General features: G+C 41.3%; 1 protein-coding gene across 2 annotated transcripts in view; it reads left to right on the top strand.

Annotated features, from left to right (window-relative positions):
• Positions 1-258: 258 nt before the first annotated feature.
• The window catches only part of ap3b1a (adaptor related protein complex 3 subunit beta 1a), a 93,923-nt gene continuing 80,740 nt past the window's right edge, over positions 259-13,441 (top strand). Inside the window, exons 1-4 of one of the 2 annotated variants that reach the window (XM_066711973.1) lie at positions 259-573; positions 7,075-7,150; positions 7,750-7,824; positions 13,031-13,126. In XM_066711973.1, the coding sequence (XP_066568070.1) occupies positions 437-573; positions 7,075-7,150; positions 7,750-7,824; positions 13,031-13,126 (384 nt within the window). In that variant the 5' untranslated portion in view covers positions 259-436. Of the gene's footprint in view, positions 574-5,645; positions 5,969-7,074; positions 7,151-7,749; positions 7,825-13,030; positions 13,127-13,441 lie in introns of those variants that run through there. The other variant, XM_066711972.1, reaches the window with a different exon arrangement.

The raw sequence follows: 13,441 nt of genomic DNA, 5'->3' as shown, positions 1-13,441 counted from the left end.
AAATATTAGGCATATTTTAAGTTTTACGTTGGAATTACTAATACTGGGTGAAACTAGTCGGCACCACAACACCCAGCCCGTCCTCAGCCCGGCTCCTGCAGACCTGCCTGTGTTCACTGACCGGCTTCCGGGGTCGCACAGCGCCTTCTGATTGGACCAAGGCCAAGGATGCCATTGTAACCAGCAGTCAGGTGCTCCTCCTCGCTAGGCCCCGCCCCCCGGCCTCAGGCCCTGTCATGTGACCCGCCCATCTCCAGCTCACACTTCCGGTACTGCGTGGACGAGAGGAGAGGAAAGTTTCACATTTGAGTCAAACTTTTTGTTTTGTTTTGTACGGAGAATATATCTTTTTTTTTTTTTTTTTTTTTAAGTAGGGCTAAGCTTTCAGTATTGTATTCAACTGTACACTAGTTACCCTTCAACTACGAAAACGCCAATGCTGAACATGTCGACCAACAGCTTGTCGTACAATGACCAAGGAGGAGCGGAGCTGGTTGTCGAGGTTGGGCAGGAGTCGACTCCCACCTCGGGAGCCGGGATGGGATTCGGCCTCTTCAGCACCGATTTCAAAAAGTAAGCATGGCCATATAGCTGCTAAATAAGCACAGCTAATGAAACCGAGCGACTGCGAACAACAATCGGGCGAATACATAAAACGATGTTGTTAACCTTGGCACCTCTGACCCTAAATAACCGTTATGCAGTTAAGTAAACCGGTTTCGACGTGTTGTATAACGCAAGAGAGGAGTTGATCCCGATGTTTCCCCCTTTCATAGCCCTACTGAAGTTACTAACTCCAGACTGTATGTAATGTAAGTGGTAATAACAGCTGTAGCCTATCTTCTGCATCAACAACATGTAGGCGCATTGATGTGGTGTGCGATACAGATGAGTAACATGTATATAAGTTATAAGAATCCACTATGTTTGTTGTTACTGTTTCACAAACGATATGTGTAATGGCTGCAATATTCCTGTGGTTTGCATGCACTCCCTGTTTCTCTGTATGATAGACATGGCTGCACGTTGCTCAGTGCACGGTGTTGTGTTTAACTGGGATGCAGCACAGAGGGACAGTCAGGAGGGAAATGAAACTCGGGACTACCCTAAAGGCAGAGAGAAGTTAGCTTATTGATGTGTTTAGTTCATTGTGGTGTACAGCATACAATCATTAATCGGCACAATCCTAATAAAGATGGAGGAACTCTGGGTAGGTACTGCCTGGCAACAGCACAATGCATCAGTCTTACCACCCTGGACACAGGAATTTTTGTCCCATAGTCTTTTGCTTTAATTTTAGTCAGTCAGTTGCAAAGCTAGTAAACACGACCTTTTAGCTCCAGCCAGCCTTGGCTGGTTTGAATTACTGTGCGGCAGACCCAACCAGCGTTTTCAAAATTAGCTATAATATGGGTATCCAAAACTGTGATTTCCAGTTTGCCTTACTGTGCTCCAGTCTTGTCAATCAGAGCATAAACTGTACAACGTTGTGTGCCCGAAGTCAGGGAAGTAAAAGACAAGTCTAAGCGTATTCATTAAAGGATGTATAAAATAGGCTACTGGTTTATGTTGCCAAAGGCCTACAGTAATCCCACGGCCACGTGTTTTGGACAGCCTTCAATTCAGTTCTTCGTTACACCTGAGATGATAGTGGTGCTGAGCATAGATATGCGTGTTTGTTGTCCACTGTCTTGTGTCATATGCCTGTTACCAGGGTCAGTCTGGTGGCTGTCTGTTCACAAGGCACATTGAGATTGTGTTAGCATGTGCCGCTAGAGTGCAGCAAATACTACCTTTGAAGTGTCATCTCTCTATTCTGTAACCATAGCACCGGCCAAGCGGGTTAATACTTTATTGCGCCACCCTTTTGCCCTTTGAAACAGTCACTTATGCAGTGTCTGAATCAGATAATTATCTCTAGTTTCCAGGGTGACAGAATCTGCATCAGGGAGTCCTGGGAATTAGTTATGGGGAAGACGTAGTGGGAATCAGTCAGTGGTCTTCATGTTTCATAGCTAGTCAGGCCCTGTCCTCTGCATTCCCATCATGCTCCATCTGCATTACAAAATGTGCTTGTATAGCCCGATTAAACCGATTCACATTTTATAAACGCGTCCTGCACTGTCATGTTTAACCAAAAATCATGTGGTACTAGTGACAAAAAGGGTTTTGTCTTCTCCTGGAAACGGCAGCTTTTCCTCATATTGGCAACTGAATGGTTTGGAGTGAAATCATGGAGAAAGGGGGCTGTCATGCTTGGCTTGTGAGTGCCTTGAGGCTTCCTTGGGGCTGCTGTCTCTCATTTGGGATCTGCAGTGGCAGCCCATGTGGTATGTTTGGTATTTCTTTAATGTTCACCCAGGGCTTTGGTGATCAGAAATCACTGAAGCCCATTAGACATGCGTTTAGTCGTGTTCGCCTGCATACAGTACAATCAATTTATAATTAGGGATGAAGTGATTAATGTGTTATTAATGAAGCATGGTTCATCCTTGATTAATGTACATAGTGCAGTTTAATAAAATGATCTATAATTATCAATGATCAGTTTATCTTGTTACACTTCATGCAAGATCTAGTACAATGTCCTGTTAGTAACTAGTAATGTACATCTTTTTAACTTTGGAACAAATATGCATCAGGTTTTTTTCATTTTGAAAGTTTATTTTCCTTGGGGTGAGAGGCCTTACTGCCCACACGATCCAAAACCAGTGTGCCACATGTTATCAAGAGCATAGGCTACTTCTTCTGATCAGACTACAGATCTCACAGATGCATTTCATTTTCTAATTTTGATTTATTTTAAGCGCTGTTTATTTTATTTTTTTCTTGTCCGCAAAGTATGGCCCATATTTTCATTATTTGTGTCTCATGATGTGTTCCAATTGTGGTCATGTAGGCTATGTCTTTTGTATGTTCAGTTTCTCTGGCAGCAGACAAAAGGTTTAAAGTACCAGTATGTTAAAAATGAAACCCATGTCATTCATGTAAACATTTTTTTGTATTTTTTGTCAGGTCCCAACTTTTGCAATTGCAATGCAATAGTTCAGAATCATGATTTTGAGTAGTTCCTAAGTGTTAGACAAATTAATTTGTATATTTGTATGAAATACAGGTTTCTGTGCTACATAACATATTGATGCAATCCAGTGAGATGCACGTACTTGGCATACTGTGGTAGGCTTATGTAATTTTAATAGGCTATATTTCCCCCCCCCCCACTGTTTGATATTTTCAAGTTTTCTGTGTTTTTGTTTTCTGGGTAATGAGAACACAATTACCTTACCATTTATTCATCAAATTTTATGGTGGACATCTTCTCTGCATATTTCAGTGAAAACTTAACAGCAGTTCTTGTCTGATACCACAAGAGGGCAGTCCTTTAACAGCTGATTGGTAAAGGCATGCGCTCTTACTATGTTAAAGCCAGCTTTTTGTTTCGTGTTTAACACATGTAAGCTTACACTTTATTCCAAATTTAAATGCTGAGGTTTTGTATTTTTGAAATGTCATTTATGCTTACTCTATAGAAAAATTACAGAATGTATGCATTTAAAATGGAATCACCCATTAATACATTATTTCTAACCCTGCTGTAGTATTAAATATTGTTATGTTGTATCTATGTTAGAATGAGGTGATGTAAAATCAGAAGACATTTCTATGATGAAATAAAACATTTGTTAACTGTGTAGTTAATTTTTTGGGATTGTGTTGTCTGAGTAGAATGCCACTGACTGAAGTGATTGATGGTTAACATTGGAGAGTAGCTGCAAAGTGTTTGTATTGATTAATGAGTGTTGTGGGAAGAGATCTGATGAACTGTCTCACCTGGTGAGAGAGGAGGGCTGATGCATGCTGAAACTGTTGTGATGTGAGGAATTCCCTCTCTCAGATCACTCGCTAAGTTCTGTGTTTACGGTCTTTTAGTACATTCCTAGAAGACTGTTACAGATCTAACTTAAATTGTTCCCATGTTCAGAATAAACATTACATAGTCTTTCACATGAGCAAGATAGTCTCAGACAAGATTTCAAACTATCCCTTAGGGACCCTGTGGTTTGTGTGATGTGCACCAACTTGCAATAATAACGCTTTGACGCTTCGCACTATATTTGCAGCTTGTTGCCTTTTTCCTTAACATCGTGCACTCTGTGGTCTTCCTGTTGAACTTTCCGAGGACAGCTCTGCTTGTCTTTAGATGAGATGCTGAGATTGTGGCAGACATGGTTGTAATTGCAAATGCCAGATATATTGATTTTTTTTTTTTAGGCTTGCATCCCCATCATCCTCTTTCTTTTCTTAAGAAACATACCATGTTCAACCCCATATCCTTTTACGATATCCACAAAAGCTTGTGTGACTGAGCACCACTGCATGCTCATGTTGCAGCTATGAAACCAGGAACCCACAGATTGATGTGTATCTCAATAATACAAATACAAAAGCAGCATTGTAACAAAGTAACTAGAGAAACCTGAGAGGGCAGAGTATTTTTGCCTATTGGAATTCAATTATTGTCTTTATAACAACCACAATCTCCACCACCACAAAAAAAAGCACTAATGTCCACAAGCCACGGCTCAACAGATACTTGTAATGTCACACTGGAGGACCGTGCTTGATACTTCATGTACAGGCAAACTTGACATGGTCTTTTTTTTTAATGCTGTAATAGTTAAAGTGGTGTTCTCAAAGAGGAAAATCAGAGGAGAGGTTAGGAATATATTTTTGTGGCAGCTGTTGACAGTGTTAGATGATCCTTTAGTCAGAGTTACAGCTTGGATACATCAGCCGCTTAACAGCCATGCAGGCCAGAGTGATAGGCCGGGAGGCAATGCTGAAATAAAATCAACCTGAAACCCGGCTGACATGGGCTGATGATGAGTTCCTTGTGCTGCTGTTGAGGTATGTCCTGGTTCTGGAGCTGAGGCTGTGCGGTCCTTTAGAACACATGTTTACTTGCAAACCCTGCCTTTTAAATTTAAATGTGTTTAAACCCCCAACACAGTTTAAAACCTGATAAACTGTACTTCCAATGCTGTAAAGTACAGGCTATTTGTTGGGGGTCTATTTCACAAAAATAAATGATCCTTGCTTAGTCAGTCTCTTCTAAATACTTTGCAGCTTCCATGGGTCCTCCATGGTGACAAGGCATCTGTCTAATTATTTCACTGGACACTGACTAGTAAGTTGCTTCCCAACCTGAGTGCGAGCCTGCTTTGAAATTTGGTCATTTCTTTGCAGTGCAACATACTGGTAAAACATGTTTATCTATGTTAAAAACTAATGTTATTTGTGTAATAGTGTTGGGCTGCAATTTAGAGAGATTGTCATTGAAGGAAGGACATCTGACAATGTGGTTGGGTAGGACAGTTCTGGAGGCCCTATAGCTGGTTCAGTGCACATGTTCTACTCTCTTATACATACCAAGGACTTTTGTGCTACTCTTAGGGAGTGTTTCCCCAGACTGCAGGGTAGGGGATGAAAGCTCGTAGGCGTTTTATTGTTTGAATTGGTGAATTTTAACGAGGAAGTGTGCAAGCTGAGCTGATGTTAGATTTCAACAGTGTTTACTGAAGAACGCTGATAAGGGCTGCTTTCCTATCGACGGGAAGTAGCCTTCTAAAGCTTGACCTGGAGCTTTTCTCGCTGCCTGTTTGTAGCTGCTGAACAGACGCTCTGACAGGATTGGTATCCTGTTGCTCCTGGGGACTTTACTTTACTGTTTTTCAAGTTGAGCTCAGGCACACGTAGTTGGGAAACTGAACATTCGGGGTCTTTATGGTGGAGAAGAAGGAAGAATGGATTGTGACTTTTACTTGCTGCGAGCAGACGCTGTGTGTGCCGTGAAAATGGCCCTTGTTACGGCTGAGAGCTTACAGCTTACCTTGAAGCCAGAGCCTAGTGTGGAGGAGCAGGCGCTGACCAATAGCAGTAACCCTCCTGAAGAAAGCAGCTGTGCAGGGTATGTACTCAACATGCAGGGCATGCAAAACTGTCCTGCTGCTGCTAGAAACTACTCTATGTAAAATTCCTAGGATCCATATACAGCTCTTCTCTTGCTGTTGTTCTGTGCCCCCTCGGTATCTGTAATGTATAGGATACAATGGCATGGAGTTGTTGGCTACACTACACCCCCTTGGTTTTATTTACTTACTGTATTTTCTTCAGTGTCCATGAAACCAAGAATTGAAGGGTTGCACGCTGTGTTTGTGCGCTACTATTCGTGTGTTGATGTCAGTGTTATCTGTGTCTTATAGAGCAACAGGACAGTTTCCATTAAGTGCAGTTGAATCTCGTATAAGTACAGGTAGCTATAACAAATTGTCTAAATAGTGTCTTCATCATAGTAATAAGATCTCATAAATTGTGCTTAAATCGGGGAATTTAATTGCCACATCCTGTGTACCTGTACAATTTCCTACAGAAACAACATTTTGTTTACTTACATATAGAAATAGTTGCTTTATCCTTTTTCCTGCTAATGTGTAATCTGGAACACAATACTACTGAAACAATATAAGGTATATATAGTGGCCTGTTTTGTGAGTAAGGTTATTCACAATTTGAGTTGAGAACTAGGCCTCTGTGAAGCCGCTCCCTAGGTCCTGAAGCGATAGCAGAATTGTGTGATTAATCACAAAACAAAGACAGTTCTGACTCGCAGGAAGGTTTGTAAATAAGGTGGTGCGATGGTAATCCATGTTTTTCCCAGAACATAGTAATCTTACACATGGGTGTGTGCGGTTAACCCCTTCTCTCCTGCAGTGTGATGATCGATAACCCCACAGCTGCAGGCAAATTACGGTGGAGCTTTCCTTTTTTTTTTTTCTCCTCTCGGCAAGGGAAGCATTTGGGATAATTGTAACCATGGTGATAAGGGTGACCGGACTAACTCTTTGGAGGAAAGTATGCATCGCTGCTGTAAATGATGGGTTGTCTTTCCACAGAGCACCCGGTGGGGAGAGTCAGTCCTCAGGCAGTGGCAGTGTTTGCTATGTATTTTATAGAACAGGGTTAAGTCTCGTGGCCTTCCTTGCAGATGTTGAAGAATCTGCTTTCTTTTCACAGGAATGATGACCTGAAAGAAATGTTGGAGAGCAGCAAGGATTCGCTCAAGCTGGAGGCTATGAAAAGGATCGTGGGGGTAAATCTGACAGGTTCCTATACAGCGATGTGTTCTCCCCAACCAACAGCTTCAGCAGGACCCCCCCCTACCCTCAAAGTCCATACAAATGAGCCCTTTCCTTAATGTCCTTGCCAATTTGTGCCTACAGTGGTATGCATACAAAGTGGCGATCATTATCACTTCCTCTCCACACGGCAGTTTTCCCCTACAATTTCCAAAGGCAGCTGTTGTAATTGACTTCTTATGTAATGCTCAAAGGAGTGCAATATGGGCCGAAAAACAAGCCCTACCGATTTTCCCCTTGTCTTTCTGGAGCTGCTTTGGCAAGTATATTTTCTAGTAATTCACTTCTAGTAACTCAAACGAACCAGCGCAAATGCCACTGTGGTGGTGAAACTGTAAGTGATGTACATGGTTATCGTCCTTCCTTTGTTAAATGAGCCTTAAATTCATATGTAATTGAGTGGTAATTTACAAGGGAAATGCCTATCAAGCACTGTGAATTGTGAAGAAAACAAACCACTTTACCCCAGTTGATGTCTTGTCAAACAACTACGAAGTGGGGATTTAACCCTGAATATGAGACTGTTTTCAATATGTTTTATTTGATTTCTCAGTTGATCGCTAAAGGGAAGAATGCATCCGAGTTGTTCCCTGCGGTTGTGAAGAACGTGGCCAGCAAGAACATTGAGGTATGAAGGGGGAAGAGGGAGGCAATTGGGGAGAGGGGCAGTTTACACTGTGATGTGGCTAATGATAATTTTTAATCGTTTATAATCATAACTCTGAATGGGTGTGAGGTAGATTTCCTAATCAGTGATACATGTTTTATTCCTTACTGTATTCTTATTAAGATGTCTTGTGTGGCTGTCATTCATATGACAGGAAAATCCCAGTTTTTACGTTTGGGTGACTTGGCTAGAATCCACTTTATCTTGAAAGCTGAGGTGTTTGTATTTCCAAGGATGTTGTTGAAAGTGAAATTAATCCTGATTTGCAGTGATGGAGCTCAGACTTGGCACTGGATATGGAGTAATTATCTATCTCTCTCTCTCTCTCTCTCTCTCTCTATATATACACTCACCTAAATGATTATTAGGAACACCATACTAATACTGTGTTTGACCCCCTTTCGCCTTCAGAACTGCCTTAATTCTACGTGGCATTGATTCAACAAGGTGCTGAAAGCATTCTTTAGAAATGTTGGCCCATATTGATAGGATAGCATCTTGCAGTTGATGGAGATTTGTGGGATGCACATCCAGGGCACGAAGCTCCCGTTCCACCACATCCCAAAGATGCTCTATTGGGTTGAGATCTGGTGACTGTGGGGGCCAGTTTAGTACAGTGAACTCATTGTCATGTTCAAGAAACCTATTTGAAATGATTCCACCTTTGTGACATGGTGCATTATCCTGCTGGAAGTAGCCATCAGAGGATGGGTACATGGTGGTCATAAAGGGATGGACATGGTCAGAAACAATGCTCAGGTAGGCCGTGGCATTTAAACGATGCCCAATTGGCACTAAGGGGCCTAAAGTGTGCCAAGAAAACATCCCCCACACCATTACACCACCACCACCAGCCTGCACAGTGGTAACAAGGCATGATGGATCCATGTTCTCATTCTGTTTACGCCAAATTCTCACTCTACCATCTGAAGGTCTCAACAGAAATCGAGACTCATCAGACCAGGCAACATTTTTCCAGTCTTCAACTGTCCAATTTTGGTGAGCTTGTGCAAATTGTAGCCTCTTTTTCCTATTTGTAGTGGAGATGAGTGGTACCCGGTGGGGTCTTCTGCTGTTGTAGCCCATCCGCCTCAAGGTTGTACGTGTTGTGGCTTCACAAATGCTTTGCTGCATACCTCGGTTGTAACGAGTGGTTATTTCAGTCAAAGTTGCTCTTCTATCAGCTTGAATCAGTCGGCCCATTCTCCTCTGACCTCTAGCATCAACAAGGCATTTTCGCCCACAGGACTGCCGCATACTGGATGTTTTTCCCTTTTCACACCATTCTTTGTAAACCCTAGAAATGGTTGTGCGTGAAAATCCCAGTAACTGAGCAGATTGTGAAATACTCAGACCAGCCCGTCTGGCACCAACAACCATGCCACGCTCAAAATTGCTTAAATCACCTTTCTTTCCCATTCAGTCATTCAGTTTGGAGTTCAGGAGATTGTCTTGACCAGGACCACATCCCTAAATGCTTTGAAGCAACTGCCATGTGATTGGTTGGTTAGATAATTGCATAAATGAGAAATTGAACAGGTGTTCCTAATAATCCTTTAGGTGAGTGTATATATATATATATATATATATATATATATATATATATAATTTATTTATTTATTTATTTATTTTTACATCAGTGCTTTATTCTATAGATTTTACATAACTGCTGTGGTGTATGGGGAGACCTCCTAAAACTATTTCTGTACAGCTAAATAAAATTCACTTTTGGGAAGTGAAATCCAAATGAATGTGCTTTGTATTGAGTGCTTTGCGGCCTTATTTTTGCATTTGCTGCCAGAAGAGCACAACAACTATTTTTGAGGGGTTATATGCATGTAAACAAATGCAGACTGTTTCATATGTGCTTTTATGTAATTTAAACATTTTCACGCTATGGGGCTGTGGCTTTTTCTCACTGAAGGATGTGTTTTGTCTTGAGCTTTATTTCCACAAAGTACGATTCATTTTCTCTAGCTTTTGCTAGACTGCTTCACTTCGTTCACACATTTAGTTTTTGCCATGAGAAAAAACAAAAAGAAATGAACCACTGAGAGGGAATATTTCAATAGGAGCTGCAGGTGATTGACATGGGGATGCTTTGAGATGAATAAACCAAATGCTCAGTGAGGTAATTGTGTGATTTGTTTTCCCTAAGGTTGCCAATATAGTTCTCCTTATTAAACACAGGAGGGGAGATTTCATTAGACACTGGATTACCTGCCTAGTTTCTGCTTTACCATATTCAGTGCATGTTGCCTAGAAGGACAAGCTCGACTGACTTCAGCTGGCTGCAGCAGGGTCATTAAAGGCCACCTCTTTTGACTCTGTGCCAGAATGGATCACAGCTCTATATGCATCTCATGTAATCCTCAGCTGTTATGCCAGACTCTATGCAGCTAGAGACATTGAGTTGAAATTGAGTCCTGTACTCTGAAAGGGGGCCTTTTCCATTGGAGCCACTCACCTGGTCCCAAGCAGTGTATGACATTGATGGCCTAACTGCAGTATATTAGGAAATATTGATGACCTTCCCTGAACATCGTCACAATAATTATTGGCAATTGAGCGTCGTAGAAAGAACTCTTGGCAGTACTGGCACATTTAAAACTGATGATTTCTTCGGTCTGCCTGTGTGTAATGTATTTGGGGCTGGCATCTGTGTTTTTTTTAATAGAAATTAAATTAAAAACTTGACGTGACATCGAGTATTTGCCAGCAGCACAAAGAGGTTGTTTGTTTCTCATTGTCCAGGGTGCTCGGCTAAGATGGACTGGTGGAGATTTTGTTTCCTTTTTTTTCTAATCACAATTTTAATTTCAGCCCCTGCTGCTTTTAAATTAGGTCATAGGATGCATTGTGTGTCATAGGATGGTAACCAGTATCTTCTGTGACCCAGTAATGGATCATTGGTATGGAACAAAAATAATAGACGGTTTAGCCAATAAGTCATGAAGTCTCATTCGTGAATATCGATTAATTAATTAAACAGCTGGCAATGGGAGATCTGCCTGTGTTTTTGAAGCCCATTATGTCACTGTTGTGATTAGCTTCCCGGCAGGGAGCAGGGTAACACAGAGAAGCAGTAAGTGGTGGTGCAGGAACGAGGTCACGTTGCACCAAGCACTGCCGTTACTGTCCACCGGCTGTCTCGCTGTGAGAGAGGGTATTACTGCACACCTGCAGGCACACAATCCCCAGGCCTCTTGTGGCCGACATTGATCGGATCTAATCAAAACCAGCACAGGGACAAATCGACTGTTTTGCTGCCTTCTGTGATTTAATATTGGGATGCTGTGTTCCTAAACTAGTACAAAAATGGTTTTGGAACAGCAGCCTCCAGATGATTTTTTTTCCTTTTTCCTTTTCTTTTTTTCCTTCTTTCTCTTCAAAGAGAAAGTATTACAGAATCTATCAAGTCATTTATTGGGTTAGATTGCCAGGTTATGACAGTGTTGGACATTTTCCACGGTGCCGGGAGTCCGCGGGACCCTGCGGGTGAAGCAGGCGCTGGCCGGAGGCGCCTCGGGTCATGGCTTTATTCTCTTATTTAATTGTGACTCACCCCGGGATTCTTTAAAGGCCGCTACAGTGTTTTAGAAAGTAATACGTTTACCGAGAAGACTTTAGGGATTGCCGGAGGAGCCCCTGTGTGCTGGGTGGTTTCCCTGCAATATTGATTTTTAGTTTTTTTTTTTTTTTTTTTTACAAATGAAAAACCCTTTGCAAAATAAAAGGTTTTCTCAGCTGCCACGTTACATTTCACAAACAAACAAGACACCCACATAAATGATGACTGTATCAGGATTTCTTATTTTTCATTTTAAAAGATCACCATTCAAATTGCCTTAATTCAGTGGCCTTACTGTTTTCATTAATACTTGAAATATTGTACTGAATGCAGTAATGGACACCTTCTGTTTGGGTTTCCTATTATGTTCTGAAATATTAAAAATAGGACACATTTATTTCAGGTTTCCTTATTTGTTACTTCATTGGAAGCACACGTGTTTGAAGTCAGTTGATAATACTTACCATTCCAGATTCTTTACAGTTTAATTTTGAAATCTATCTATCATGGAATAAGAGCCAGTGTGTCTAAAATCTAAAGCCACGCATTTATGGTGCTTTCCTTATCTTCTGTGTAAATGGTGAGTAGTGATTTAATTATCTAATGTATGTCTTTGCAAAGCTGACTTGGATGTTGGCATTGCTGGGGAACACCCCTGTGCAATCAGAGGGCAGATCTGTGCGCCTCCTTACCTGTTCAAACCCAGCGGAGAGAGGGAATGGCTTTAAATGCGAGGGAATGGATGAATGTTTGATCAATGGATCTCCAGTTGAACTGATTTTAGTGACCAGGTGCTCCGCTGTGCTGAATGTGTACAAAAGGTGTGGAGTTAGTCGGTTTTTGAACTTTTGTCATTAACTCTGATACAATTCCACCCTTGGCATTTTTATCATTGCTTAGATAAAAGTCTAGATCATATTTATTACATTGAAAAGTTCTTGAAATATTAGCACTGTATCCATTTAAACTGTGTTATGCTATTAATTTGATAACTGACAAAATGATTATTAAAATCCTTCTGCTCACGCTGCTTGAGTGGAGGAATGGCAATGAATTATGTAATGTGATCTCTGAACCCCAGACAGAACCCAGCAGCTCCTCAGCAAATATCTGAGCACCCTTTCCTCTCGCCCTGTCTGCAGTCCTGCAAGGAGAGGGAAGTGCGTGGGCGGCTGTGTTTTGTTTTAAAAACACACCCTTTTACTGAACCAGTGATGAAAGAATGATATTTAGCACTATTAACGCCCTCCCAACAGTAACACAATGGTGTTAAGTATTGGAATTAGAAAAAAATACATCTGACATCTGAACGTGTATTGCTGAAGCACAGCGGAAGTAAAATTAAAATCGGATAGAACTACTGTGTGGTCAGATATTTCCTGGAAACATGTTGAAGGAGTCAGTTTCTAAACATTTCTGCATCAGACATACAGAATGAAAGAAGGTTAAAAAAAATAAAAACTGTGCGAAATAGTGCTTTGTAATTGGACTTTAATATTCTGTGGTTTGCAATAACTTCTCGATCATGGTATACTAATACATGACAGTGATTTGGAGGAGAAGCGTGTTGATCATGTCATGTGTTTTTGATTGCAGCTGAAGAAACTGGTGTACGTGTACCTAGTTCGATACGCAGAAGAGCAGCAGGACCTGGCCCTCCTGTCCATCAGCACCTTTCAACGTGCTTTGAAGGTCAGTGGTCATTTAAAATGGGGTCTGTCCACTCACAACCATGGACAACGGCATCGCCTTTGTGCAGGAGGAATTCTTGGCCTTGATACCAAATAAATATTTCACTCCTATAAGACCGCTATCCATCCCAATACCACGATTATTTTAGCAGTGTTAGCACATCTTAATTCAATAAAGTGGTTGTTGTGATGGATATTCTCCTGGCTAAAGATTTGTTCAATTAATCCACACTTGGCGTCTTGTTTTTATTTTTTTCTGTGTGAATTACAAACTGCTCTGTATGTTCCATATGTGCTGTTTATTCAAAAATACGTC

This window comes from Amia ocellicauda, chromosome 8, assembly GCF_036373705.1.
Source record: "Amia ocellicauda isolate fAmiCal2 chromosome 8, fAmiCal2.hap1, whole genome shotgun sequence".
In the NCBI taxonomy this organism is placed as follows: Eukaryota; Metazoa; Chordata; class Actinopteri; order Amiiformes; family Amiidae; genus Amia; species Amia ocellicauda.
The sequence above is the reverse complement of the archived record's forward strand: the minus strand, read 5'-3'. Positions and strand labels throughout refer to the sequence as shown.